General features: G+C 45.8%; 1 protein-coding gene across 1 annotated transcript in view; it reads left to right on the top strand.

Annotated features, from left to right (window-relative positions):
* Positions 1 to 27,477, top strand: part of CSF1R (colony stimulating factor 1 receptor) — a 222,467-nt gene that overhangs the window by 118,360 nt on the left and 76,630 nt on the right. Inside the window, exons 3-7 of the mRNA XM_063928516.1 lie at positions 6,707 to 6,988; positions 10,473 to 10,606; positions 10,691 to 10,850; positions 25,459 to 25,657; positions 26,876 to 26,991. Of these exons, the coding sequence (XP_063784586.1) occupies positions 6,707 to 6,988; positions 10,473 to 10,606; positions 10,691 to 10,850; positions 25,459 to 25,657; positions 26,876 to 26,991 (891 nt within the window). The remainder of the gene's footprint in view (positions 1 to 6,706; positions 6,989 to 10,472; positions 10,607 to 10,690; positions 10,851 to 25,458; positions 25,658 to 26,875; positions 26,992 to 27,477) is intronic.

The raw sequence follows: 27,477 nt of genomic DNA, 5'->3' as shown, positions 1-27,477 counted from the left end.
TAGCCCCTGACCACCAAAAACGGGTCATTTACCGCACAGTAAAATCAGGCTGTAATTGGATAGCCTGGTAATACTATCGGGCTAAAAAGCCTTTTTTTGCCATTATTGCCGGCAATTGAATACCGGCTAATGGGCCTAATTCAGACCTGATCGTAGATGTGCTAAATTTAGCACATCTACAATCAGGCACACTGACATGCGAAGAGATGCCCAGCACAGGGCTAGTCCGCCCCGCATGACAGGCACGACCCCCCCCACACAAGTACAAAAGCATCGCACAGCGGCGATGCTTTTGTACTGGAAAACAGGAAAAGTAGCTCCCAGCAGCGCAGCTCCTGCGCGCTGGCAGGCACTACTCATCGCTGTGAGGGTCGCAGTGGCTGCGTGTGATGTCACGCAGCTGCCGAAGCCTGCCCCCCCCAATGGTACGGGCATGCCTGCGTTGACCGGACCGCGCCCCCTAAGCGACGGGCAAACACCGCCGGCCCGCCCCCTCCCACCCAGGGACCGCCTCTGCCTGTCAATCAGGCAGAGGCGATCGCAGGGCTAAGACAACTGTCGGCTGCCTGGCATGCGCCGGTGCACTGCAGTGCCGGCGCATGCGCAGTTCAGACCTGATCGCTGCTGTGCGAAAACGCACAGCAGCGATCAGGTCTGAATTAGGTCCAATGAGTAATTTAATAAAACAAAATAAAATACATTTAACTAGGCTGATGGCACTAAAACATCAGATAATAAATACAAACACTTAAAAAAGGCCAATACATTTTCTATGTACTTTTCAGACTGAGGGGGACATGTACTAAGCAGTGATAAAAGTGGAGAAGTGAGTCAGTGGAGAAGTTGCCCATGGCAACCAATCAGCTGCTCTGTATACTTTCATAGTATGCAAATTATAAATGTTACGTCAATGCTGATTGGTTGCCATGGGCAACTTCTCCACTGGCTCACTTCTCCACTTTTATCACTGCTTAGTACATCTCCCCCTGAATATCTTATTCTTAATTGTTTCGGTGACTCTGTGCACACACTAGGCCTAATTCAGACCTGATTGCAGCAGCAAATTTGTTAGCTAATGGGCAAAATTATGTGCACTACAGGGGGGGCAGATATAACATTTGCAGAGAGAGATTTGTAGGTGGGATATATTGTTTCTGGCTGCCTTCTTTTTACACTGCAGTTTAGATTTCAGTTTGAACACACCCCACCCAAATCTAACTCTCTCTGCACGTTATATCTGCCCCCCCCCTACCTTCACTGCACATTGGGGGTCATTCCGAGTTGATCGCTCGCTGCCGATTTTCGCAGCACAACAATCAGGTGAAAAATCTGCATTTCTGTGCATGCGTATGGGTCGCAATGCACACGCGCGTTGTACGGGTACAAAGCCCGTTGTGGTTGTGCACAGGTTGTAGCGAAGTTTCCAGTCGCACTGACGGCCGCAAGAAGATTGACAGGAAGGGGGCGTTTCTGGGTGTCAACTGACCGTTTTCAGGGAGTGTTTGTAAAAACGCAGGCGTGGCTGAAAAAACGCAGGCGTGGCTGGGCGTTCGCTGGGCGGGTGTATGACGTCAAATCTGGACACGAATAGGCTGAAGTGATCGCAAGTGCTGAGTAGGTTCAGAGCTACTCTGATACTGCACAAACTGTTTTTGCAGAGCTCGGCTGCACAAGCATTTGCACTTCTGCTAAGCTAAAATATACTCCCCAATGGGCGGCGGCATAGTGTTTGCACGGCTGCTAAAACTAGCTAGCGAGCAAACAACTCGAAATGAGCCCCATTGTTTTGCCCATTAGCTAACAAATTTGCTGCTGCGATCAAGTCTTTGGGCCTAGGGGGTCATTCCGAGTTGATCGCTGTCTAGCAACTTTTGCAGCGCTGCGATCAGGTTAAAACTCGGCAAAACTGCGCATGTGTATGCACCGCAATGCGCAGGCGCATTGTACGGGTACAAAGAGGATCATGCTGGGTGATGGATTTAATGAATAATCCATTCGCACAGTCGATCGCAAGGTGATTGACAGAAAGAGGGCGTTTATGGGTGTCAACTGACCGTTTTCTGGGAGTGTTTGGGAAAACGCAGGCATGTCCAAGCGTTTGCAGGGCGGGTGTCTGACGTCAATTCCGGGACCAAAAAGACTGGAGTGATCGTAGCGGCGGAGTAAGTCCAGAGCTACTCAGAAACTGCACAAACTGTTTTTGAACCGCTCTGCTGCAAAGGCGTTCGCACACTTGCAAAGCAAAAATACACTCCCCCATAGGCGGTGACTATCTGATCGCAGCAAAAAGTTGCTCAACTCGGAATGACCCCCCTAACTAATTCAGAGTTGACCCTAGCAGCAAATTTGTTAGCAAATGGGCAAAACCATGTGCACAGCAGGGGGGGGGGGGGGGGGGGCAGATATAACATGTGCAGAGAGAGTTAGCTTTGGGTGGGGTGTTTTCAAACTGATATCTAAATTACAGTGTAAAAATAAAGCAGTCAGTATTTACCCTGCACAGAAACAAAACAACCCACCCAAATCTAACTCTCTCTGCACATGTTATATCTGTCCCACTTGCAGTGCACATGGTTTTGCCCATTGGCTAACAAATTTGCTGCTGCGATCAGATCTGAATTAGGCCCACAGTCGGGACTCTTGCGCAGTGTGACTTAGATGCAAGTACAGTAAAAAAAAATAAAAAAAATTGCTCAACTGCATTCAACATCGACATAGCACCCAACCCGGAATCAGGCTCGCTATCACTGCTATTAGTGCCTACAGTAAATCATCATTATTGCTTTTTTATGAATAGGCTTGAAACTAAAGTCTCAGCACTTGTAGTCCTTACAGCTTACAAGAAACTCAAACTAAAAATTTACACTCAGGGCCTGATTCAGTGCAGGTGTTGTGGACGCAGAGGTTAGCACAGTTGAGCGATTATTTTCTACTGCGCAATAAGTCCTGAAAACCCATATGGCTCATTCGTTACCCTATCTGTATGACTTTGAGCCTAATTCAGCTAGAGTAGCAGTTTTGCTAAAATAGCAAAACTGCTACCGCTTACAATCGCATGTTAGTCGCCACCCAGCCATGCGATCACAATCCAATTGTGATTGCATCGCAGAAATCAGCAAATAATGGAAGCCTCCTGCATATGCAGTCAGGCTGCATATGCAGGTGTACACCGCCATGTTTCCTATCGCAGGCGACGTCATCGTGCCACCCCGTAAACGGGCATGACACGCCTGCATTTTCTTGCGCACTCCCACCCCCAATGCCGCGTCGCCACCCCAGAACTCCCGTCGCCTATCATTCAAATTGCAATTGCATTCTACAGTGATGCTATCAGAATGTGAATGCCTGCACACGCACACTGCGTGCTCTGCGCAAACGGCCGAAAAGCGTCCATTTGTGATTGTTGCAATTTAGCAGCTCATACTGAATTAGGCCCTCTGCACGCTGTTGCATGCAGGACAGTTGGCATTTAGAATGGCAAGGCAAAACCATGGGTGTCCCTGGTTTGCGACTGGGCGGAAGCCAGGAGCGAATGGAAAAAAAAAAAAAGGTCTCGCAGGGTGTCAATTAAATAGCTGAGTTCTCAGATGTAGTACTGCAGCCACAGTTTAGCTGGGGTTCGGAAGGAGACACTGGGGTATATGTAATAGGGTCCAAGTTTGCCGGAGATACGGGACTTCATCTGAGAATGGCTGTATTTTGAAAGTGACAATCATTTACAAGGCAAAACCAGGTTGGTTATGCCTTGTAAATGATTGCTGCTTTAAAAATACGGCCATTCTTGGACAAAATCCCGGACCTCTAACAAATCTGGACATTATTATATATACTCCACTGCATCTGCCATAGGCTGGTGCAAGTGGCAATTGTGAGTGCGATGATACGGTGTATTGTTTAGTGGAATTACACTGGCCATGAGCATTGAAAGTGGGGTTCTAGACCTTGCTCATTCCAGCTACAAGTGAATCAGGCCTTGAGAGAACTGAACCACATCTCACAATGGAGAAAGTTGTGATCCAGTAAAGAGTCTGTCTTCATAAAATAGTACAATCAAGAAATAGTAACTGCGTACTGCCACTGGGTAATATATAGAGGGAAAATGCTCGGTAACTTAGCCTTCTGTGACTTGTTGAAAAGCCAATGGAACTACAGCACCTCACAGAGCATTGGTGGAACAGGATATGACTCCCAATTCCGCAGTTACAGGGGCAGAACAACAATCACTTATAGCAACATTGTGGCTGGGGCATGCTGTGCTTTGAGTGTGTGTGTGGGGGGGGGGGGGGAAGAGGGGTGTGTGCTTCAGTGGGAACCATTGACTCGAAGGAGGGGTGCAAGCCAGGTTTAGCAGTCCCACTCCCTCACCTTAAAGCCCTGTATTGGCCGCAGCCCATGTAGTTCCACAACTGTGCAGTAAACCTCATGTAGGGGGTAATTCCAAGTTGATCGCAGCAGGAATTTTTTTAGCAGTTGGGCAAAACCATGTGCACTGCAGGGGAGGCAGATATAACATGTGCAGAGAGAGTTAGATTTGGGTGTGGTGTGTTCAATCTGCAATCTAAATTGCAGTGTAAAAATAAAGCAGCCAGTATTTACCCTGCACAGAAACAAAATAACCCACCCAAATCTAACTCTCTCTGCACGTTATATCTGCCCCCCCTGCAGTGCACATGGTTTTGCCCAACTGCTAACAAATTTGCTGCTGCGATCAACTCGGAATTACCCCCATTGTTTGTTAGCATTGCTGTAGCATTCCAGTTTTCGGAACTCATATTTTCTAACCACAAACATCTACTATAGGTAAACACATTATGGAAGCCTGGAGGTACTCCAAACAGGGTTGGAGCCGCATTACCGGAGGGCGGGATCCCGGCGGTCAGCATCCCGACACCTGGATCCCGGCCACAGAATGATATGGGTCTTTCAAAGCATGGGTCTCCTTGCAATGGGTTGGGTTTAAGTGGCTTAGAGACATAACCTGACAGTGTAGTAACAATTCCTAGTAAAAGTAGAACTGTCCTGATAACCGAGTGTTAGTATTATGATATTAAGGGGATTGGGGGGGTTCATTGATTTGACTGTATTTATTAAGTGAGTGGCACCACTACAGATTGGTTACATTTCTGGGTTTTGTCTTTGAGGATACTGTAATATGCTCTATGCTGCAATACTAGTTTTAGGGGCTTACTCATCACAATCTGCATTTTTAATTCGGATGTGCTAAAAAAAATTGGCAAAATTCGCATTGTGAAAACGAATATTTTCACGCAAATTTACAATGTGACTTGCTATCACTCCTGTGCCTCACTTCCTGGTTTGGGTTCCGGCACCCAATGCACATGTGAGCCTATCAGACAGTGTATGAGTCATCAGGGGCAGACAGGGAGGAATCCAGAGGATCTCTCTCTGATAAAATTTGCAATATAGTAGTCATTGGATACTACAGTATATGGTAACTCCATTAAGGAGCTTGGTAAATCCGACTGAGTAGTAGCACCCATAGACATTTGGATTTGATTTGGATTTGCAGTCAGAAATGGAGGGACTGCAGACAGATATCCAATATATCTGCTGCAGTCCCTCCATGGTCTATCCTGGGGGATCCTTAATATTTCAGTATACCCAACGAAAATGTGTTTTCAGGGGATATCCTGCAATTATTGATGAATATAAATATGCCCCTTATTCTTTTAACAAACTACCACAAACATTTGTATGCATGTTGTAGTTTACAGAATATAATATAATATAATTTACAGAATATAAATATGCCCCTTATTCTTTAAACAAACTACCACAAACATTTGTATGCATGTTGTAGTTTACAGATCCTGTAAGCAGAACAAACATAGCATGATCTGGGACAGATATATAACTGAAAGATTGGTGGGTGGGAAATTGCTCTCTTTTCTTTAAAACACCAAGTAAGGATGGGGGCATGCGCGCTATGATTTGGTCACGCCCCCAGTGCAAGTTGTATGTAGGCCACACCTTGCACTTCCCTAAATACAAACTTGAATTGCTGCATGCTCCAGAGGCGCCAGGATGATGTGTGCGCACCATTTACAGAGCATGGGGAGCTTGGCTATGCCTTCTAAAGTCCTGCCAGCTGTCGCAAATATGCCAAACACAGGATGGGGTAGGTCAGTCCCCATAAACACTATACAGGTTGAGTCTCCCTTATCCAAAAAGCTTGGGACCAGAGGTATTTTGGATATGGGATTTTTCCGTATTTTGGAATAATTGCATACCATAATGAGATATTATGGCGATGGGACCTAAATCTAAGCACAGAATGCATTTATGTTACATATACACGATATACACACATCCTGAAGGTAATTTTAGCCAATATTTTTTATAACTTTGTGCATTAAACAAAGTGTGTGTACATTCACACAATTCATTTATGTTTCATATGCACCTTATACACACAGCCTGCAGGTCATTTAATACAATATTTTTAATAACTTTGTGTATTAAACAAAGTTTGTGTACATTAAGCCATCAAAAAACAAAGGTTTCACTATCTCACTCTCACTCAAAAAAGTCCGTATTTCGTAATATTCCGTATTTCGGAATATTTGGATATGGGATACTCAACCTGTAACACCATTTATGGAACAGTTGGGGGATATTTATATAAAAAGGAATTCGACCTAAGAGATGCTGTAATTATTTTACACTATATTTTTTCCTTTAATAGATACATCAGAGTATTGGAATACGCTTAAATCGCGGGTAGTAGTAGATGAAGACACAGATGTCATACTTCCATGCCTGCTAACAGATCCCTCAGTTCCTGAATCCATGATCTCTTTAATTTCGGAAAAAAATCTTAAGAGAACTCCAGTACCATCATTCAACGCAAAGACAGGATATACTATCCATAATGTGCAAAAGACAGATCAAGGGACATATATGTGCCAGGCTCAGGTGAACGGAATAAACTTGAAATCTCAGAAAATTGATCTTTTGGTGAGAACAGGTAATGTAATAGTTAGGGCATTGAAAGTGAAATGTACTGTATGCAAATATTATGTACTCCAAGTTATTGTAATATAAAATATTACAACCGTTTTCTGTTTGTTTTTTAACATTTGCATAAACAAACCATGTTGTAATACAAAGGGCAGGATGTACTACACATCACATCCGCGATTCAATACATTCCGACACTTATCAGGTACATACCAGATTTAATAAAGAGGGTATGTACCTAGAAATGCGATTCGCAAAGAACAGCTCTTTTGATAAGAACTATCCTTTGCATTAAAACCCGGGTGTCCCACCTCCTCAGTGGGGTGCTGGGAGTGTTCCGATTGGATCCCTCTCTGAGTGAAATGTGGAGAGAAGCCCATTGGTTTCTATTGGTAACGCCATCTAAAGATGGCGTTACCCACTGGGTCCAAGCTCCGGAATGTATCGCATTCCAGAGCTGGGTACATATGGGAAGGTGGACAAAACTCCAAAAATTGGATTTTCTAAGTTTTAACCGCATTTGTACATCCCGCCCAAAGGCTAGAACTACACTTTTCCTGCATGCAGCAACATTACTGGCTGCTTTATTTTTTTGTGTTATGATTTAGAGTTGAGCTACAATACCCTGAAATTGTCTGTAATTCTAATTTGCCCGCAGTGGAACATGGTTTTTGCACATTGCAAAATTTTACTCCTAATTTCTGTACAAATAAATTCTCTTGTGGTTTCCACTTGTTTTCCTAATGAATTCCACCAGGCTGAGTTTAGTAATGCATGTCAAGGAAAAGCTGAATTGTACATTTTAGGAATTTCTTTATCCTTTATGGATTAGATATTTAAATATTAGATAACATGTTATAGATTTTGCAGTGATATGTCGGGTTCATGCTTTTGCCTCTGCAGGACTGACTTGGAGTCTGTACTTGCAGGTCCATAGTGTTTAAAGACAGCAAACAGTTTAATGGAAATTACCAAGAAAATGCTACACACTATTTATTATTCCAGCCTACACAATATTTACACACGTTACATTGAAAGGGCTGCAGCTAAATGATGATCTGGGCAGCAGTGGTCTGCTGTGTACAATGTACTAGGCATTAGACTGGACTATTTTTCAGCCAATAACACTACATGGCATGGACATCACACATTATAGCAGCAGTGCATCCCAGTGGCCACCATACAGTACACAGAGCATCCTAGTGACCACCATACAGTACACAGAGCATCCCAGTGACTACCATACAGTACACAGGGCATCCCAGTGACTACCATACAGTACACAGAGCATCCCAGTGACCATCATACAGTACTACACAGAGCATCCTAGTGATCACCATACAGTACACAGAGCATCCCAGTGACTACCATACAGTACACAGAGCATCCCAGTGACCATCATACAGTACTACACAGAGCATCATAGTGACCACCATACAGTACACAGAGCTTCCCAGTAACTACCATACAGTACACATAGCATCCTAGTGACCACCATACAGTACACAGAGCATCCCAGTGACTACCATACAGTACACAGGGCATCCCAGTGACTACCATACAGTACACAGAGCATCCCAGTGACCATCATACAGTACTACACAGAGCATCCTAGTGATCACCATACAATACACAGAGCTTCCCAGTAACTACCATACAGTACACAGAGCATCCCAGTGACCACCATATAGTCATACTTGCCTACTCTCACGGAATTGCTGGGAGGCTCCCGAAAATCATGTGGCACTCCTGGCTACCTGTAAAAGGAGGCAAATCTACTGGAGCTTTGTGGAAATCCCTGGCTACTCCCACAACCACCCACACCCGTCCGCAGCTAGAGGAAAAGTGGGTGGGGCAATTATGCAAATCGCGTCATTGTAGTCCCGCCCCCAGTTTTGCAATGCTGGTAATGGGGATGTTGCATAGCGGGGGGCGGGGCTGCAAACCCCCCTGACTGTCCCCTTTTTCCGAGTCTCACCTCCTAGTTAGCTGACCTGGCTGCTACCTCCCGGAGGAAGCCGCCAGATAGTCTGCAGGTATGCATATAGTATGTAGAGCATTCTACTGACCAACATTCAGCTGCTATGGAACTAGACATCCCAGCATGCCCTACATTTAGTATAGCTCATATAATGCTAAAGGCTGCATTCTCTTGACTCTTCAAGCAGTTATCATCCTCCAGCACTTTTCCCAGGTCTGTTTCCCGAGCCAAGTCATACGGGTCACGGGGACAAATAGGAGATTCAATCAGTTTAGATTATAGAAGCGAAAGCCAACTGGATTTCTATGTAAACTCTATTATTAAAAGAACTGCTCCTGTGTTCTAAACCATATATACCTCATACCTCAGTGTTTTTCAGAATTGATAATCTACATTCTAATGATTGTTATTACTACACACAAAATGGCTACATCCACTATCTGTAGCACTTGGTGCACTTAAAACCATAAGTGGTGATTGCAGTTATCTGCCGTGTAAAAGTGTCAGCAGGCGACTATGAAAATGTGTAACAGTTTGTATCTAGGCCAGAGGCGTCAGAACGGGGAGGGGGGTGGGGGCAAGGGGCAGCTTGACCCCTAAAAACATGATGGAGGTGTGGGCGCGGGGGTGCATTTACTTCCACATTCCTGTGAGTGGCTTCTACTTTAAAAGTAGTCTGCTGCCGCAGGCAGGGTGCGGTGTCCCTTCTGTACTAGCCGGCTGTCTCTTCACTGATCCTGCTGCTGAACTACTGGGAGGAGGCGTGGCTGTGGCCCCGGAATGTCCCAACATTTTGGGCCATGCCTCCTCCCAGTAATGCCTTCGTGAAGAGACAGCCGGCTAGTACAGAAGGAACACCGCACCCTGCGGCAGGATACTACTTTTAAAGTTAAAGCCGCCCACGGGATGCACAAGTAAGCTCTACCCTGCACTGACAGGGGGGGGGGGGGGCTGAAGGAGAGGAGACCGGCACCACAGCAGGGGCGCCAAAATGAAATTCTAACTTGTCCCGTCCCCCCCCCCAGCCCCCCCGCCGCCCCCGCATGAAGTCATTCTGGCCCCCCTGATCCAGGCCATACCAAGAATACATCTAAAGTGGTCTGTGTGCAAGTCGCCACAGGTCTCTGGAGAGGTGCAAAAGTATGTCTTTACTACCTGCAAGTCATACTGAACAATGGCTGCAGCAGCATTTCCTATGTAATAAAAACTTTCTGTGCAACAAATACTTCCTGTATGACTTACAGCAAACATCTACAATACATATGTCATCACAACACTTATTTGTAGCACCTTCAACATTTCCCAAACACACTCCACTGTAAAAAGCAGCAAGTTGTGGCTTTATGAAAATTACTTGCATGGTTACATGCAATTGACATATGTAATAAGTCCATGTAACTAAATGCAAGGTACAAAATCACAAGATCTCATCCCTCTAATCACAAACCAAACCATAAAAGCAAATGTATGGCTGCAAATAATGGCTGTCAAATATTTTATTTTTGCTTAGTGGCACGAAACCCACCTTCAGTTACTCTGGAATCTGAGAAATACATCAGGATTCAAGGAGAGCCGTTCCAAATTAAATGTACTGCAACTGGTCTTGTCAGGCCTGACATTGAATGGGAGCACACCACAAAAAATGTAAGTACAGTATCTCTGTAATGATGTATTCCTGGGAGAGACATGTACAGTAACTGTGACTGACGGAGTTTTATCTTGTAAAAGGTGACTGGTATCATAAAAACTGACTTATCAGAGTCCACATGGATCACTGTCTCCACCGTACAGATTCCTTCAGTGGAGTTCAACGACAGTGGGAACTTCACATGTATAGGTAAAAATGGAGCAGGTTCGAAAAGGACTTCTGCAAACCTCCACGTGATAGGTAATGTAACATGTTCATGTCTAGTCATACACATCCAATGATAGAGAGGCGTCTATGGTGTAATGTGATATGGCTTGGTGCTTTGATTGTCAGGTGTCATTCACTTTATTCCATGTCAGTTGGTAAATATGCGCTGAGAGTCAGTATTGTTTAAATTAGAGATGTGTGACGGACACTTTTCGGGTTTTGCGTTTTGGTTTGGATCTGGATCTCTGCTCGTGTTTTAGATCTGGATTGGTTTTGCCACAAACACCCTTTCGGGTTTTGGTTCTGGATGTTTTTTTAAATACAAAAACCTGGCCCATCAAGGAGTGACACTGCAGTGGCAGACAGGATGGCAGTTTTAAAAACTAGGCCCCAAAGAGCACATAATGTAAAGAAAAAAAAGAGGTGCAAGATGGAATTGTCTTTGTATGTGCCTCACAGGAGCTCCTGGCCCATCTAGTGCTGCAGTGCAATGGAAAGCTGATGCAATGCAAGATCACGGAAACTCTGTTCTTCACACCGCGAGGTCTTGCAATTTCCATTTCCACCTTTGCAGCTATGTTTTCACAAATCTGTTTGTGATGTTGAAGCTTGTTTCATATCTGCTCTAGGCTTTAATTTAAACCTAGGATGAAGTACAACAGCACCCCTGGAATTATACGACCTCACCCCTGGACTTATACAGCATAGGCAGCACCCCTGGAGAAACACAGCACAGCAGACAGGCAGAGGGGCAGCACCCCTGGACTGATAGGGTAGAGGGGCAGCACCCCTGAAATGATGTGGCAAAGAAAAGATGTGCAAGATGGAATTGTCCTTGGGCCCTCCCACCCTTATGTTGTATAAACAGGACATACACACTTTAACAAACCACTCATTTCAGCCACAGGGATCTGTGGCTGAAATTATTGGTTTGTTTGGGCCCCCACCAAAAAAGAAGCAATTAATCTCTCCTTGCACAAACTGGCTCTACAGTGGCAAGATGTCGTCCTCATGCTCAGATTCCCACCCTTCAGAGTTTACATCCTTATCTTCACAGAGAATTAATATTCAAACAAATCACATCATTTAGGTGTCAGTGGACTGCTTACACTATTGCCCAAAATTTCTGAACTTGACAATGACTTATGATGAATGCGCTGCGGGTGACGTATAAGGGAGGTTGTTCCTAGGTGGTTAACGTCCTTACCCTTACTTATTATGGATTGACAAAGGCAACACATGGCTTGACAACTGTTGTCTGGATTTGTGGAAAAATGATTCCACAACGTAGAGATGGCTTTTTTGGTATCTTGCCCAGGCATAACAATGGGCTTTTTCATCCCATGGGCAACAACTTTCTCCACTGGTGCCTTATTCAAACAGACCACATCACCATCAGAATCCTCATCGCCAACTTCCTCCTCAGCACCAGCTGCACCCATGTCCTCCTCATCCTGGTGTACTTCTACTGTAATATCCTCAATCTCAATATCAGCAACTGGACTGGCGGTGTTCCTCCCATCACTTGCAGAGGGCGTGCAAATGGTGGTAGGAGCCTCCTCTTCCCATACAGTGTTGTGAAGAACAGGCCTAGACATCGCAACCTTGGACAGTGCCAGTACCCTGTATTTTCACTGCACCCCTGTATTTTACAGCATACAGGGCCAGTGTACTTTTATTTTAATAACAGCACCCCTGTATTTTTACAGCAGACAGGACCAGTGTACTTTTATTTTAACAGCAGCACCCCTGTATTTTTAAAGCATACAGGACCAGTGTACTTTTATTTTAACAGCAGCACCGCTGCATTTTTACAGCATACGGGACCAGTGTACTTTTATTTTCACAGCAGCACCCCTGTATTTTTACAGTGTACTTTTATTTTAACAGCAGCACTCCTGTATTTTTACAGCATAAAAGACAGGGAGAGTTTACATTTATTTTCACTGCACCCCAGAATTTTTACAGCATACAAGACAATGCCAGTGTACATTTATTTTCACAGCAGCACCCCAGAATTTTTACAGCATACAAGACAGGGCCAGTGTACATTTATTTTCACAGCAGCACCCCAGAATTTTTACAGCATACAAGACAGGGCCAGTGTACATTTATTTTCACAGCAGCACCCCAGAATTTTTACAGCATACAAGTCAGGGACACTGTACTTTTATTTTAACAGCAGCACCCCTATATTTTTACAGCATACAGGACCAGTGTACTTTTATTTTAACAGCAGCACCCCTGTATTTTTTACAAAATACAGGACCAGTGTATATTTATTTTCACAGCAGCACCCCAGAATTTTTACAGCATACAAGACAGGGCCAGTGTACAATTATTTCCACTGCACCCCAAAATGTTTACAGCATACAAGACAGGGCCAGTGTACAATTATTTCCACTGCATCCAACATTTTTTACAGCATACAAGACAGGGCCAGTGTACTTTTATTTACACTGCACCCCTACATTTTTACAGCCATCACCCCTGTATTTTCACTGCATACAGGAAGACAGTGCCCCTGCCCCCTGTTCAACAGTGAAATCCAGGACAGCAACACCCATGTACAGCTGCAGCACCCCTAACAGCACATGAAACACCAGTGACAGCCAGGACAGCACCCCTACAGAGCACACACTGACCCCACCCGATGCCTCCACCCACAGAGAGAGACAGAGGTCTGTCTCCCTCACTCTCCAAGTCCAGAATGAAAATAGCGGCAATCCGCGGATGTTTATATGGAATCCAAATCCCGCGAGATTCCGACAGTGGGATGATGACGTTTTGCCTCGTTCTGGTTTCCGAGTTTGGTGGGAAGTCAGAGCGTGAAGTTTGGGGCGGTTCGGTTCTCTGAGAACCAAACCCGCTCATCTCTACATGTAGTTTAAAAATTCACTGACACTCAGTTTATTAGTGCATATAAGTGATGACAAAAACATGCAATTGAAATGCAATACTCATTTTGTTTTCAGTTTCAAAATCCGATAGGTCTTAACTTATCTTCAATCTGTCTGAGGGGCACCTATGTCTATGCTGACTTCTCAGAATTTTGATAGCCAGAACTGACTACACATTACTTTTTTCACTGCCTCAGTTCAGTGGCGTAAGTTTGTCCCAGTTGCCCGGAGGCAAGAAAAATATTGGAGCCATATACACACACACACACACACACACACACACACACACACACACACACACACACACACACACACACACACACACTTGCTCCTTCATAGCAAGCCTGCAGAATCCAACTATATGAAGCTACTACAAAACCGTCGCAACTAGGCAGATCTATGTAGGGGTCCAGCCACACACTACATAGATCTGCTCAGTCACTCACAATGCTGATTATTTCTCTTGACAATTAATTTGCAAGTGTCATATCCAGGATTAGAACCCACAACCTAGTACACTGGAAACATGCACCTTACTGATGGAGATATCTGCTCTTGCATAGGAAGTATGAGAATTCTAACTACAGTATATGAAGTTACTTGTAATTGTCTGAGAAATAACTTCATATAGTTAGAATTCTCATGCTTACTTCATCAGTAAGGTATCTGCTTCCAGTGTATCTATAATAAAGAGGGTGTGATTTGTAAGGTGTAGTGACTAGTGGGGAAGTCGTCTACGGAAGAGATACCGACGGCTGTCATTTAACTTAATTGATTAATGTCGCTGAACACATGGAACAGGAGGAGAGGTGCCCCCCTTCAAAGCAGGAGCCCGGCGGCAGCTGACTCCGTTGCCTCCCAGAGTTCTGCCTCTGCCTCAGTTGAATCCCACCAAAGGGACAACTTCTATCTATATACTTTCCTTTGATATGTTCAAACTCCCACAATAAAAAAAGTCTATACTGTATGTCACAAAACATTTAGTGTGTGTCCACTGGGTGTTCAGGGAGTGCCACACACACAGACACACAGAAAAAAAAGTATGATATAACTCCTAGCCCACCATCTCCTCCTATATCCTAACTGGGTACTGTTAAGTTTGTTTAAATTACAAGGAAAAGCAATACATTATCAGACTGTGGTTTGGGCCGCTGCATATATATATAACCGCTAAAATGTGTATATACGTTGCGTACACACGCCGGCACGTTATGCGCACAATATAACGTGTGCGGCTAAATACACCTTACCTAAAACAAGAATGGAATGCGACACCAGTAGTTAAATGTAATGCTGTAGTCCAACCCATCAACCGTATTTACTTGAATATATATATATATATATATATATATATATATATATATATATATATGTAAAAAGATATATATATATATATATATATATGTACAGAGAAGAGCTACAACCAATAATACATACGTTTAAAAGTGAGCGCTCCTAGATCCAGGTCTCAGTCAGTCATGGCAAGGTGACCTCAGAGAAATAGGGACTGAGCCTGGCCAAGAGGTCTCTCTTTTATACAATGTGTCCAAATACAGTACAATGGGAAATGTAAGCTCTTCTTTCATAGGTTAGAGGGCAAGTTATTTACAGTACATGAGGGGTCATAGGCTGGTTTGAACCAGTGGGCGATGCTTGGTCCAGGGTGCACTTGCAGGTGTTCACCTCTGGTTTCCCGCCGAATATCCTGAGTACAGTATCATTGCAGTTTGCGAACAGGGCCGTCTTTTCGTATGGGCTCAATGGGCACTTGCCCAAGGGCTCCAGGAGTATAAGGGCCACAGGCTGATAGCTGAGGGTCCCCTCTTTCCAGGGGGACCAGATTTTTTAAAATCAGCCCTAGGGAACCGGAGATATCTGACTTCAAAGCAGTGGTCCCCATCCAAGCCTGTTAATTGCTCTTCCCAGCCAGATCTCTCGGGTTCTGTCTGACGTAACGTTTTTCTGAGTGTATACACCAAAAGCTGTGACTCTCCACTTTCGGTGAACACTGGCAGCTTGTCTCTACTGTACACAGAACCAGAGATATCAGCCTTCCACCAGCTGGTCCCTGCTCCAGCTCCACATGCCTAATATGCAGTTTTATATATTCGTTGGTGGATTGCTCTGGCTGCAGACCTCTGATCACCAAGTCCCCAGGGCCAGTACCTCCTGATTTTTTATCCCATTCAAAGCTAAGAAATATTTTTCCAGGAACTTGAGATATCTGCAGTCAAGCAAGCTGCCCTCTCACCAGAAAATGATGAATATTAAGCCCACTTCACTATTGACCCTTCCCCTACGTATTAAACACCCCATACCAGCCTGGAAGTCATGTACCGGGGCCCCTTCATTCAGCCCAATGCCTTCTTCTACAGTTTAATGTTCTCCCTCCCTCCCCATCTGTGCAGTAAAGGAGTAATTAGTAGAAATTGCTGCTCCAGGTCCTACATGCTGAGTGGAAGATAGAACACCCCTTACGGTCCATGGGACATTAAAGCTGCTGCTGATAGCATACCCCACCCCTACCACTGGAGGATGGGTAGGGGCCCAGTGCATTCCTGTGCCCAGGGGCCCACACTGCTGTTAAGAAGGCCCTGTTTGTGAATATTACTATTCTGCGCATATCTACACGCAGAAACATGTGATAAACTGCAAATAGCAACCAGAGTATAGATCTCAAAATACTGCACATCTGGATACCAAACACTAAGTCCTAACATTGCTCCATCCCCTCACATCATGTAAAGCTGAATATTTCTGTTGTTTTACCCTTTAAGTGTGTGTAAGTTGCTGACAAAGTGTGTGGAGACTATGGGGGTCATTCCGAGTTGTTCGCTCGTTGCCGATTTTCGCAACGGCGCGATTAAGGCAAAAATGCGCATGCGCATGGTACGCAGTGCGCACGCGGTAAGTATTTTAGCACAAAACTTAGTAGATTTACTCACATTCGAACGAAGAATTTTCATCGTTGAAGTGATCGGAGTGTGATTGACAGGAAGTGGGTGTTTCTGGGCGGAAACTGACCGTTTTCAGGGAGTGTGCGGAAAAACGCAAGCGTGTCAGGCTAAAACGCGGGAGTGTCTGGAGAAACGGGGGAGTGGCTGGCCGAACGCAGGGCGTGTGTGTGACTTCAAACCAGAAATGAAACGGGCTGAGCTGATCGCAGTGTAGGAGTAAGTCTCGAGCTACTCAGAAACTGCTAAGAATTTTCTATTCGCAATTCTGCTAATCTTTTGTTCGCTATTCTGCTAACTTAAGATACACTCCCAGAGGGCGGCGCATTAGCGTGTGCAATGCTGCTAAAATCTGCTAGCGAGCGAACAACTCGGAATGACCCCCATGTGTATATTATGCACTATGGGGGTCATTCCGAGTTGTTCGCTCGCTAGCAGATTTTAGCAGCATTGCACACGCTAGGCCGCCGCCCTCTGGGAGTGTATCTTAGCATAGCAGAATTGCTAACGAAAGATTTGCAGAATTGCGAATAAAAAATTCTTAGCAGTTTCTGAGTAGCTCCAGACCTACTCACAGATTGCGATCAGCTCAGGCCGTTTCGTTCCTGGTTTGACGTCACAAGCATGCCCTGCTTTTGGCCAGCCACTCCCCCGTTTCTCCAGACACTCCCGCGTTTTTCCTGGCATGCCTGCGTTTTTCCGCACACTCCCAGAAAACGGCCAGTTTCCGCCCAGAAACACCCACTTCCTGTCAATCACACTCCGATCACTGCAACAATGAAAAAATAAGATTTTACTTACCGATAAATCTATTTCTCGTAGTCCGTAGTGGATGCTGGGACTCCGTCAGGACCATGGGGATTAGCGGCTCCGCAGGAGACAGGGCACAAAAATAAACCTTTAGGATCAGGTGGTGTGCACTGGCTCCTCCCCCTATGACCCTCCTCCAAGCCTCAGTTAGGATACTGTGCCCGGACGAGCGTACACAATAAGGAAGGATTTTGAATCCCGGGTAAGACTCATACCAGCCACACCAATCACACCGTACAACTTGTGATCTGAACCCAGTTAACAGTATGACAAACGTAGGAGCCTCTGAACAGACGGCTCACAACAATAACAACCCAATTTTTTTGTAACAATAACTATGTACAAGTATTGCAGACAATCCGCACTTGGGATGGGCGCCCAGCATCCACTACGGACTACGAGAAATAGATTTATCGGTAAGTAAAATCTTATTTTCTCTGACGTCCTAGTGGATGCTGGGACTCCGTCAGGACCATGGGGATTATACCAAAGCTCCCAAACGGGCGGGAGAGTGCGGATGACTCTGCAGCACCGAATGAGAGAACTCCAGGTCCTCTTTAGCCAGGGTATCAAATTTGTAGAATTTTACAAACGTGTTCTCCCCCGACCACGTAGCTGCTCGGCAGAGTTGTAATGCCGAGACCCCTCGGGCAGCCGCCCAGGATGAGCCCACCTTCCTTGTGGAATGGGCCTTGACAGATTTAGGCTGTGGCAGGCCTGCCACAGAATGTGCAAGTTGAATTGTGCTACAAATCCAACGAGCAATCGTCTGCTTAGAAGCAGGAGCACCCAGCTTGTTGGGTGCATACAGTATAAACAGCGAGTCAGATTTTCTGACTCCAGCCGTCCTTGAAATATATATTTTCAATGCCCTGACAACGTCCAGCAACTTGGAATCCTCCAAATCGCTAGTAGCCGCAGGCACCACAATAGGCTGGTTCAGGTGAAACGCTGACACCACCTTAGGCAGAAACTGAGGACGCGTCCGCAGTTCTGCCCTGTCCGAATGGAAAATCAGATATGGGCTTTTATACGATAAAGCCGCCAATTCTGACACTCTCCTGGCTGAAGCCAGGGCCAGTAGCATGGTTACTTTCCATGTAAGATATTTCAAATCCACCGATTTGAGTGGCTCAAACCAATGGGATTTGAGAAAATCCAAAACTACATTAAGGTCCCACGGAGCCACTGGGGGCACAACCGGGGGCTGTATATGTAGTACTCCTTTTACAAAAGTCTGGACTTCAGGAACTGAAGCCAATTCTTTCTGGAAGAAAATCGACAGGGCCGAAATTTGAACCTTAATGGACCCCAATTTGAGGCCCATAGACAATCCTGTTTGCAGGAAATGTAGGAATCGACCCAATTGAAATTCCTCCGTGGGGGCCTTCCTGGCCTCACACCACGCAACATATTTTCTCCAAATGCGGTGATAATGTTGTGCAGTCACCTCCTTCCTGGCTTTTACCAGTGTAGGAATGACCTCTTCCGGAATGCCTTTTTCCCTTAGAATTCGGCGTTCAACCGCCATGCCGTCAAACGCAGCCGCGGTAAGTCTTGGAATAGACACGGTCCCTGCTGAAGCAGGTCCCGTCTTAGAGGTAGAGGCCACGGATCTTCCGTGAGCATCTCCTGAAGTTCCGGGTACCAAGTTCTTCTTGGCCAATCCGGAGCCACGAGTATCGTTCTTACTCCCCTTTGCCGTATAATTCTCAGTACTTTTGGTATGAGAGGCAGAGGAGGAAACACATACACTGACTGGAATACCCACGGTGTTACCAGAGCGTCCACAGCTATTGCCTGAGGGTCTCTTGACCTGGCGCAATACCTGTCCAGTTTTTTGTTGAGGCGAGACGCCATCATATCCACCTTTGGTTTTTCCCAACGGTTCACAATCATGTGGAAGACTTCTGGATGAAGTCCCCACTCTCCCGGGTGTAGATCGTGTCTGCTGAGGAAGTCTGCTTCCCAGTTGTCCACTCCCGGAATGAACACTGCTGACAGTGCTATCACATGATCTTCCGCCCAGCGAAGAATCCTTGCAGCTTCTGCCATTGCTCTCCTGCTTCTTGTGCCGCCCTGTCTGTTTACGTGGGCGACTGCCGTGATGTTGTCCGACTGGATCAACACCGGCTGACCCTGAAGCAGGGGTTTTGCCAGGCTTAGAGCATTGTAAATCGCTCTTAGCTCCAGTATATTTATGTGAAGAGACATCTCCAGGCTTGACCATACTCCCTGGAAGTTTCTTCCCTGTGTGACCGCTCCCCAGCCTCTCAGACTGGCATCCGTGGTCACCAGGACCCAGTCCTGTATGCCGAATCTGCGGCCCTCTAACAGATGAGCACTCTGCAACCACCACAGAAGAGACACCCTTGTCCGTGGCGATAAGGTTATCCGCTGATGCATCTGCAGATGCGATCCGGCCCATTTGTCCAGCAGATCCCACTGAAAAGTTTGTGCGTGGAATCTGCCGAATGGAATCGCTTCGTAAGAAGCCACCATCTTTCCCAGGACTCTTGTGCATTGATGCACAGACACTTTCCCTGGTTTTAGGAGGTTCATGACAAGTTCGGATAACTCCCTGGCTTTCTCCTCCGGAAGAAACACCTTTTTCTGAACCGTGTCCAGAATCATTCCCAGGAACAGCAGACGTGTCGTCGGGGTCAATTGAGATTTTGGAAAATTCAGAATCCACCCGTGCTGTTGCAGCACTACTTGGGTTAGTGCTACTACGTCCTCCAGCTGTTCTCTGGACCTTGCCCTTATCAGGAGATCGTCCAAGTAAGGGATAATTAATACGCCTTTTCTTCGCAGAAGAAACATCATTTCGGCCATTACCTTGGTAAAGACCCGAGGTGCCGTGGATAATCCAAACGGCAGAGTCTGAAACTGATAATGACAGTTTTGCACCACGAACCTGAGGTACCCTTGATGTGAAGGGCAAATTGGGACATGCAGGTAAGCATCCTTGATGTCCAGGGACACCATAAAGTCCCCTTCTTCCAGATTCGCTATCACTGCTCTGAGTGACTCCATCTTGAACTTGAATTTTTGTATGTACAGGTTCAAAGATTTCAGATTTAGAATAGGTCTTACCGAGCCGTCCGGCTTCGGTACCACAAATAGTGTGGAATAATACCCCTTTCCCTGTTGTAGGAGGGGTACCTTGACTATCACCTGCTGAGAATACAGCTTGTGAATGGCTTCCAATACCGTCGCCCTGTCTGAGGGAGACGTTGGCAGAGCAGACTTTAGGAACCGGCGAGGGGGAGACTTCTCGAATTCCAACCTGTAACCCTGAGATACTATCTGCAGGATCCAGGGGTCCACCTGTGAGTGAGCCCACTGTGCGCTGAAATTCTTGAGTCGACCCCCCACCGCCCCTGAGTCCGCTTGTAAAGCCCCAACGTCATGCTGAGGGCTTTGCAGAAGCCGGGGAGGGCTTCTGCTCCTGGGAAGAAGCTGCTTGGTGCACTCTCTTACCCTTTCCTTTGACTCGGGGCAAATATGACTGTCCTTTCGCCCGCTTGTTCCTATAGGAACGAAAGGACTGCGGCTGAAAAGACGGTGTCTTTTTCTGTTGGGAGGGGACCTGAGGTAAAAAGGTGGATTTCCCGGCTGTTGCCGTGGCCACCAAATCCGATAGACCGACCCCAAATAATTCCTCCCCCTTATACGGCAATACTTCCATATGCCGTTTGGAATCCGCATTACCTGACCATTGTCGCGTCCATAAACTTCTTCTGGCAGATATGGACATCGCACTTACTCTCGATGCAAATATCCCTCTGAGCATCTCGCATATAAAGAAAAGCATCCTTTAATTGCTCTAAAGTCAATAAAATACTGTCCCTATCTAGGGTATCAATATTTTCAGTCAGGGAATCCGACCAAACCACCCCAGCACTGCACATCCATGCAGAGGCGATGGCTGGTCGCAGTATAACACCAGTATGAGTGTATATACTTTTCAGGGTAGTTTCCAGCCTCCTATCCGCTGGATCCTTGAGGGCGGCCGTTTCAGGAGACGGTAATGCCACTTGTTTTGATAAGCGTGTGAGCGCCTTATCCACCCTAGGGGGTGTTTCCCAGCGCGCCCTAACCTCTGGCGGGAAAGGATATAATGCCAATAACTTCTTTGAAATTAGCAGTTTTCTATCGGGGTTAACCTACGCTTCATCACACACTTCATTCAATTCGTCTGATTCGGGAAAAACTACAGGTAGTTTTTTCAGACCCCACATAATACCCCTTTTTGTGGTACATGCAGTATCAGAGATATGCAAAGCCTCCTTCATTGCCGTGATCATATAACGTGTGGCCCTACTGGAAAATACGTTTGTTTCTTCACCGTCGACACTAGATTCGGTGTCCGTGTCTGGGTCTGTGTCGACCGACTGAGGTAAAGGGCGTTTTACAGCCCCTGACGGTGTCTGAGACGCCTGTACAGGTACTAACTGGTTTGCCGGCCGTCTCATGTCGTCAACTGATTTTTTTGTAATGTGCTGACATTATCACGTAATTCCATAAACAAAGCCATCCATTCCGGTGTCGACTCCCTAGGGGGTGACATCACCATTACCGGCAATTGCTCCGCCTCCACACCAACATCGTCCTCATACATGTCGACACACACGTACCGACACACAGCAGACACATAGGGAATGCTCTTATCGAAGACAGGACCCCACTAGCCCTTTGGGGAGACAGAGGGAGAGTTTGCCAGCACACACCCAAGCGCTATAAATATATAGGAACAACCCTATAGAAGTGTTGTCTCCCTTATAGCAGCTTAATATATCAAAAAACGCCAAAAAAGTGCCCCCCCCCTCTCTGTTTTACCCTGTTTCTGTAGTGCAGTGCAGGGGAGAGTCCTGTGAGCCTTCCTCGCAGCGGAGCTGAGCAGGAAAATGGCGCTGTGTGCTGAGGAGATAGGCCCCGCCCCCTATTTCGGCGGGCTCTTCTCCGGTGTTTGTGAGACCTGGCAGGGGTTAAATACATCCATATAGCCCCAGGGACTATATGTGATGTATTTTTTAGCCAGAACAAGGTATTCTCATTGCTGCCCAGGGCGCCCCCCCCAGCGCCCTGCACCCTCCGTGACCGCTGGTGTGAAGTGTGGGACAACAATGGCGCACAGCTGCAGTGCTGTGCGCTACCTCATGAAGACTGAAAAGTCTTCTGCCGCCGGTTTCTGGACCTCTTCACTTTTCGGCATCTGCAAGGGGGTCGGCGGCGCGGCTCCGGGACCGGACTCCATGGCTGGGCCTGTGTTCGATCCCTCTGGAGCTAATGGTGTCCAGTAGCCTAAGAAGCCAATCCATCCTGCACGCAGGTGAGTTCACTTCTTCTCCCCTAAGTCCCTCGTTGCAGTGAGCCTGTTGCCAGCAGGACTCACTGTAAAATAAAAAACCTAAAAACTTTTTCTAAGCAGCTCTTTAGGAGAGCCACCTAGATTGCACCCTGCTCGGACGGGCACAAAAACCTAACTGAGGCTTGGAGGAGGGTCATAGGGGGAGGAGCCAGTGCACACCACCTGATCCTAAAGCTTTATTTTTGTGCCCTGTCTCCTGCGGAGCCGCTAATCCCCATGGTCCTGACGGAGTCCCAGCATCCACTAGGACGTCAGAGAAATCTTCGTTCGGACGTGAGTAAATCTACTAAGTTTTGTGCTAAAATACTAACCGCATGCGCATGGTTCGCAGTGCGCATGCGGTTAGTATTTTAGCACAAAACTTAGTAGATTTACTCACATTTTTGCCTTAATCGCTCCGTTGCGAAAATCGGCAACGAGCGAACAACTCGGAATGACCCACTATGTGAATAAAGTATTGAATATGTCTTTGTGGCTTTTTTGTGTGAATGCGTTTGCTACCGTATATACTCTTGCCACACGTTAATATGCAAGGCCTGGGTACGTAGCATGCGTGTATGCGCACGCACGGCGGCAACGCATACGAACAGATGCCACTCTGTTTGGAGTTTGCACGTGTGTGTGTGTGTGTAATATTTTTGACTTTGACAGTACTTAATAATATTAACGTCTTGTTTGATCTCTAAAGGTCAGTACAGATAGCCGTTTACAGTGTTTATTCTTTGTGTTATCCAGGATGTTATACACCATGTGAGGCCTATTTCCTGCTCTGCTGGAGTTGGTAATCATGTAGAAATCACCAGCACGGATGGTGTAGTGGTTAGCATTACTGTCTCGCAGCACTGCAGTCATGAGTTCAGTACCCACTTATGGCCCATCTGTGTGTAGTTTACATGGTTTAATTCAGGTGCTATGGTCAGGGCTGTTTCTAGCCAATTTGGCTCCCAGTGTGAACACAAAAAAAAAGTTGTCATCCCCCAAAGAAAAGGGGGCGTGGTCTTGCTGAAATGGGCATGGTCTTGCAGGAAAATACTACCTTAACCATATTATGCCCCAAACATGCACTAGCACCCTATTATGCCTTCCACAGTAATGCCCCTAACACCATATTATTATGCCCCACATAGTAATGCCCCTTAAAATTGGCACTGTACCTGGTCCTGCTCGTTGTCGGGGGTTGTTTCATGCTGCTGCTAGTCTGCTCTGCTCCTATCTCTGTCCTTGCATATTTGGATGCACAGATGCATTCTGGGTAAGGGCATTGTAGCGTCATTAGCATAAAGTCACAGGTGCAGCTGCTGACACTGTCCCTATTAGGGCTGCTTCCATAAATTTCCCAGGCTGGCTATCCATCCCAATCCGCCCCTGTGCATGACTGAAATATTCTCTGTAAAGTGCTAGAGATTATGTGGGCGTAGTATAAATAGTTAATAAACAAGTAATCATTTTTAACTATATGTTAACAATGATACTGGATAAAGACGTAAGAGTTGGCCGGAGATGCTGGGTTGCCGGCCGAACTGGAACGTTTTTTAAATCGCCAATTTGAAAAAATGCAACCATGCCTTGTAAATGATTGTTAGGATCTCCTGCTCTGTGCTGCCACGTCGCCATGGCAACCGGGAGGCAAGTGTTAGCGAAGTAACCTGAGCGCAGCTGATACTCCGGTCCGGGTTTTTACTGTATAGTGGTTACAGGCTCTGTGCACGGCAGGGAATCCGGCGCTGGTTTTGTGCTCACAGTCTGTGAGGTCTGAGTGGGGCGTGGACAGCACCTGCTATATAAACCATCCTCTCAGGCTAGGCAAATGCTGCTGAATCTTTGTTTGTTAGTCAGTTCCAGAGAGTTAGCTAGTACTGTGTGACTTTGTATTTACTTGTTGCTTGCTGCGAATAGGCCTTGGGATTCGGTGCTTCATTCTGCCAATCCGGACCTAGCAGTAAGACTGGAGTCAGTTGTTTGACCTGCTGGGGTTCTTTTGCTATTCTGTGAGCCCAGCAGGTTTGCGGCTGTACTCTCGGACCTGCTTGCTTAATCCTCCCTCACTGTGCAGGGCGTCCAGGTGTCAGTTTGGTGGCAGTGAGCTGAGCCTGTGCCCTGCAGGTGGGGGTTGGGATTGTGGATACTCTCCTTGTGTCTATATTTCTATCTCTGACCAGGGAGTTTATTCCCACACCCGTTGGTAACCCTTTGGGGTTTTTTCTGTTGCTCTTGGCAACATCATTCCAGGTGCTCCACATGTTGGATCACTACACATCGCTTCATTGTCCACTCTATTCCATCTGAGCATTCCTGACACTAGGGAGACACCCAATTCCTGAGCCTTTGGGCTTCTCTGTTCACTTTGTGTTTATTAGTTATTCCATCACCTCCTGTGTATGTTATGTTATACTGTCTGTGAGTTCGTTTGCTTCGCTTCCCTCTCTGTTCATACACCGGTATACTCCTGTTAGCACTGGTGTGCGTAACAATGATTGCCGCTTTAAAAAAACATGCGAATTCAGACGGCAACCCACACCTCCAGTCAATTCGGATGTCATTACATCCGGCTCTAGGTGTTTCTATTACCATCAGAAGGTGATGACTGTCTTTATTTTTTTCAGATAAAGGCTTTGTAAATATCTCAACGTCCCAACCTACCAATATATCATTATATTTGGGTGACAATGTGGAGCTGAATGTTGATATTGAAGCATACCCCCATCTTCTGTCCTGGAAATGGCAACACAACAATTCTGACAGTGATGACTACTCATTTAACATTTCCTCACTAGGGAAGATGCTGCCCGGTGGACCTTACAGGTATGAGTACAGTAGGGTGGACAAGTGCAAACTAAACTTATAATAAATAGTGGCAAAGCTGCTGAGGTGTTGTATGAGCAATTTAAGTGCAAAAGTGGGACAAAAGCTCATATTATAACATTGTTTAACCAGGTAAAACTTGATACACGGTCGAGTAACATTATTATGACCACCAGCTAATAGCAACCGCCGTGTGCACCATGGACAACAGCTAGACGGGCTGAACTCTCGTTTTAGACACGTCTGGTAGCCCCCAGGGTGATTTTGACAGTGAGCTGCTCCACTGTATTGTGTCAGTCGGCTCTCGTGCACCTTCATAGCCGACGTTCACCTCTCACATCAGTGGCACGCGGTGCTCCGCAGTTTCCACGTTGGTTATTCACAATGGTGCCATTTGTCCAGTCAGGATATACCTTCACCGCAGCAGCATGCGAACAGTTCACAAACTGCGCTGTTTCATAAATACTGCCGCCCTTGGTCCAAAAATCATCCTTTTTGCAACTCTGATAAATCGCCCTTTTTACCCATGACAGCAATGAGTTATATGTACAGTATGTAGACGGCCTGTCGTAACCTTTATATACCCACCAAGCTAGCGCGCGACACATGGCGTTCTTCACGGGCTACGCGCTGCCAACGTCAAATGTAGGAGGTGGCCATAATAATGTGACTCGACCGTGTATAACTCTACTTTCTCTATAATGTAAACTTTTGGTCTTGTTCTAAGCTTGTGGCATAAAGATAGATTTACCAGCTGTCAGTAATTTGCATATCTGTAGTTGCAATCTTCTGATATTAGACAGCAAAATTATAGGAAAAAACAATATTAGCTGTAAATGTTTTTACGACAAGCCCATAAACAAAATTTACATCCTGGTGCAAATTATAGCGTGCTAGAACTCAGAGCAACAAATTAGATATAAGCCTTGAATGGTCTAGTGTAAGTAGACCGTCTAATGACAGGTTAAAAGATTTACTACAAGGCACCTGTCACCTCAGTCTTCGCCCACTCCCTCCGCTCTGGATGGCCCGGCCCCCTGTCCATATGGGCTCTGCTACGAGAGAGCATTTGTAGGTTGCTCCCATAGGTTCAGATTTTCATTACAATCATCCAACTAGTTGGCTGATTGAAACTAAAATCTAATAATCTATGGGAGCAAAAAAATAGTTGGTTTGGCGTATTGCCAACTTGAATTTTTTTGTTTGATTGTGTTTCAGGAACAAAAGCACACTGTCTCTAAACCGTTTGAAGGAAAATGAGAATGGAGCCTACACTTTTTACGCAGATAATTCAAAAGCCAGCTCTTTATTGACTTTCGATATCATTCTGTACAGTAAGTTATGGGGCAAAGCTTAAGAACAGTAATGTTGGTTAGTGGCTAGTTAGTGGTTAGTGGCATTTGTCCTATCCAGGTCATTGCAATTCCAGCTTCTATATTCTACTAATTTTGTTACGTACTGCCCATTTAAGTGAATGTGTTTGGCCTTATGGGACAATCATACTCTACGTGAACAATCTATGACCTTTGCCACAGAACAGGTCTGGTAACTGTTGCCTTATTGCGGCCTTGCAAAACTAACAAGTAGGATTTAATGACAGTATACTGTAGGCTTCTAATTGACCTTATTGCATCTATCTGAGGTGAATTTAGAAAATCCCTGTTGTTTTCTGGACTGAGTTACCCTGAACGGTGTAGGGACTCTTTTATTAGCCAATACTGTCTAAACCAATTATTTTTATTGTTCCTTTTATTGTATTAAACCTAGTAGAGCTCCATTATGAAGAAAGGTGACTAATGCTCAGTGCAGAATTAACTTTA

The sequence above is a fragment of the Pseudophryne corroboree genome, chromosome 6 (genome assembly GCF_028390025.1).
Source record: "Pseudophryne corroboree isolate aPseCor3 chromosome 6, aPseCor3.hap2, whole genome shotgun sequence".
Taxonomy (NCBI): Eukaryota; Metazoa; Chordata; class Amphibia; order Anura; family Myobatrachidae; genus Pseudophryne; species Pseudophryne corroboree.
Note: the sequence above shows the minus strand (reverse complement) of the source record. Positions and strands in the feature narration are given on the sequence as shown.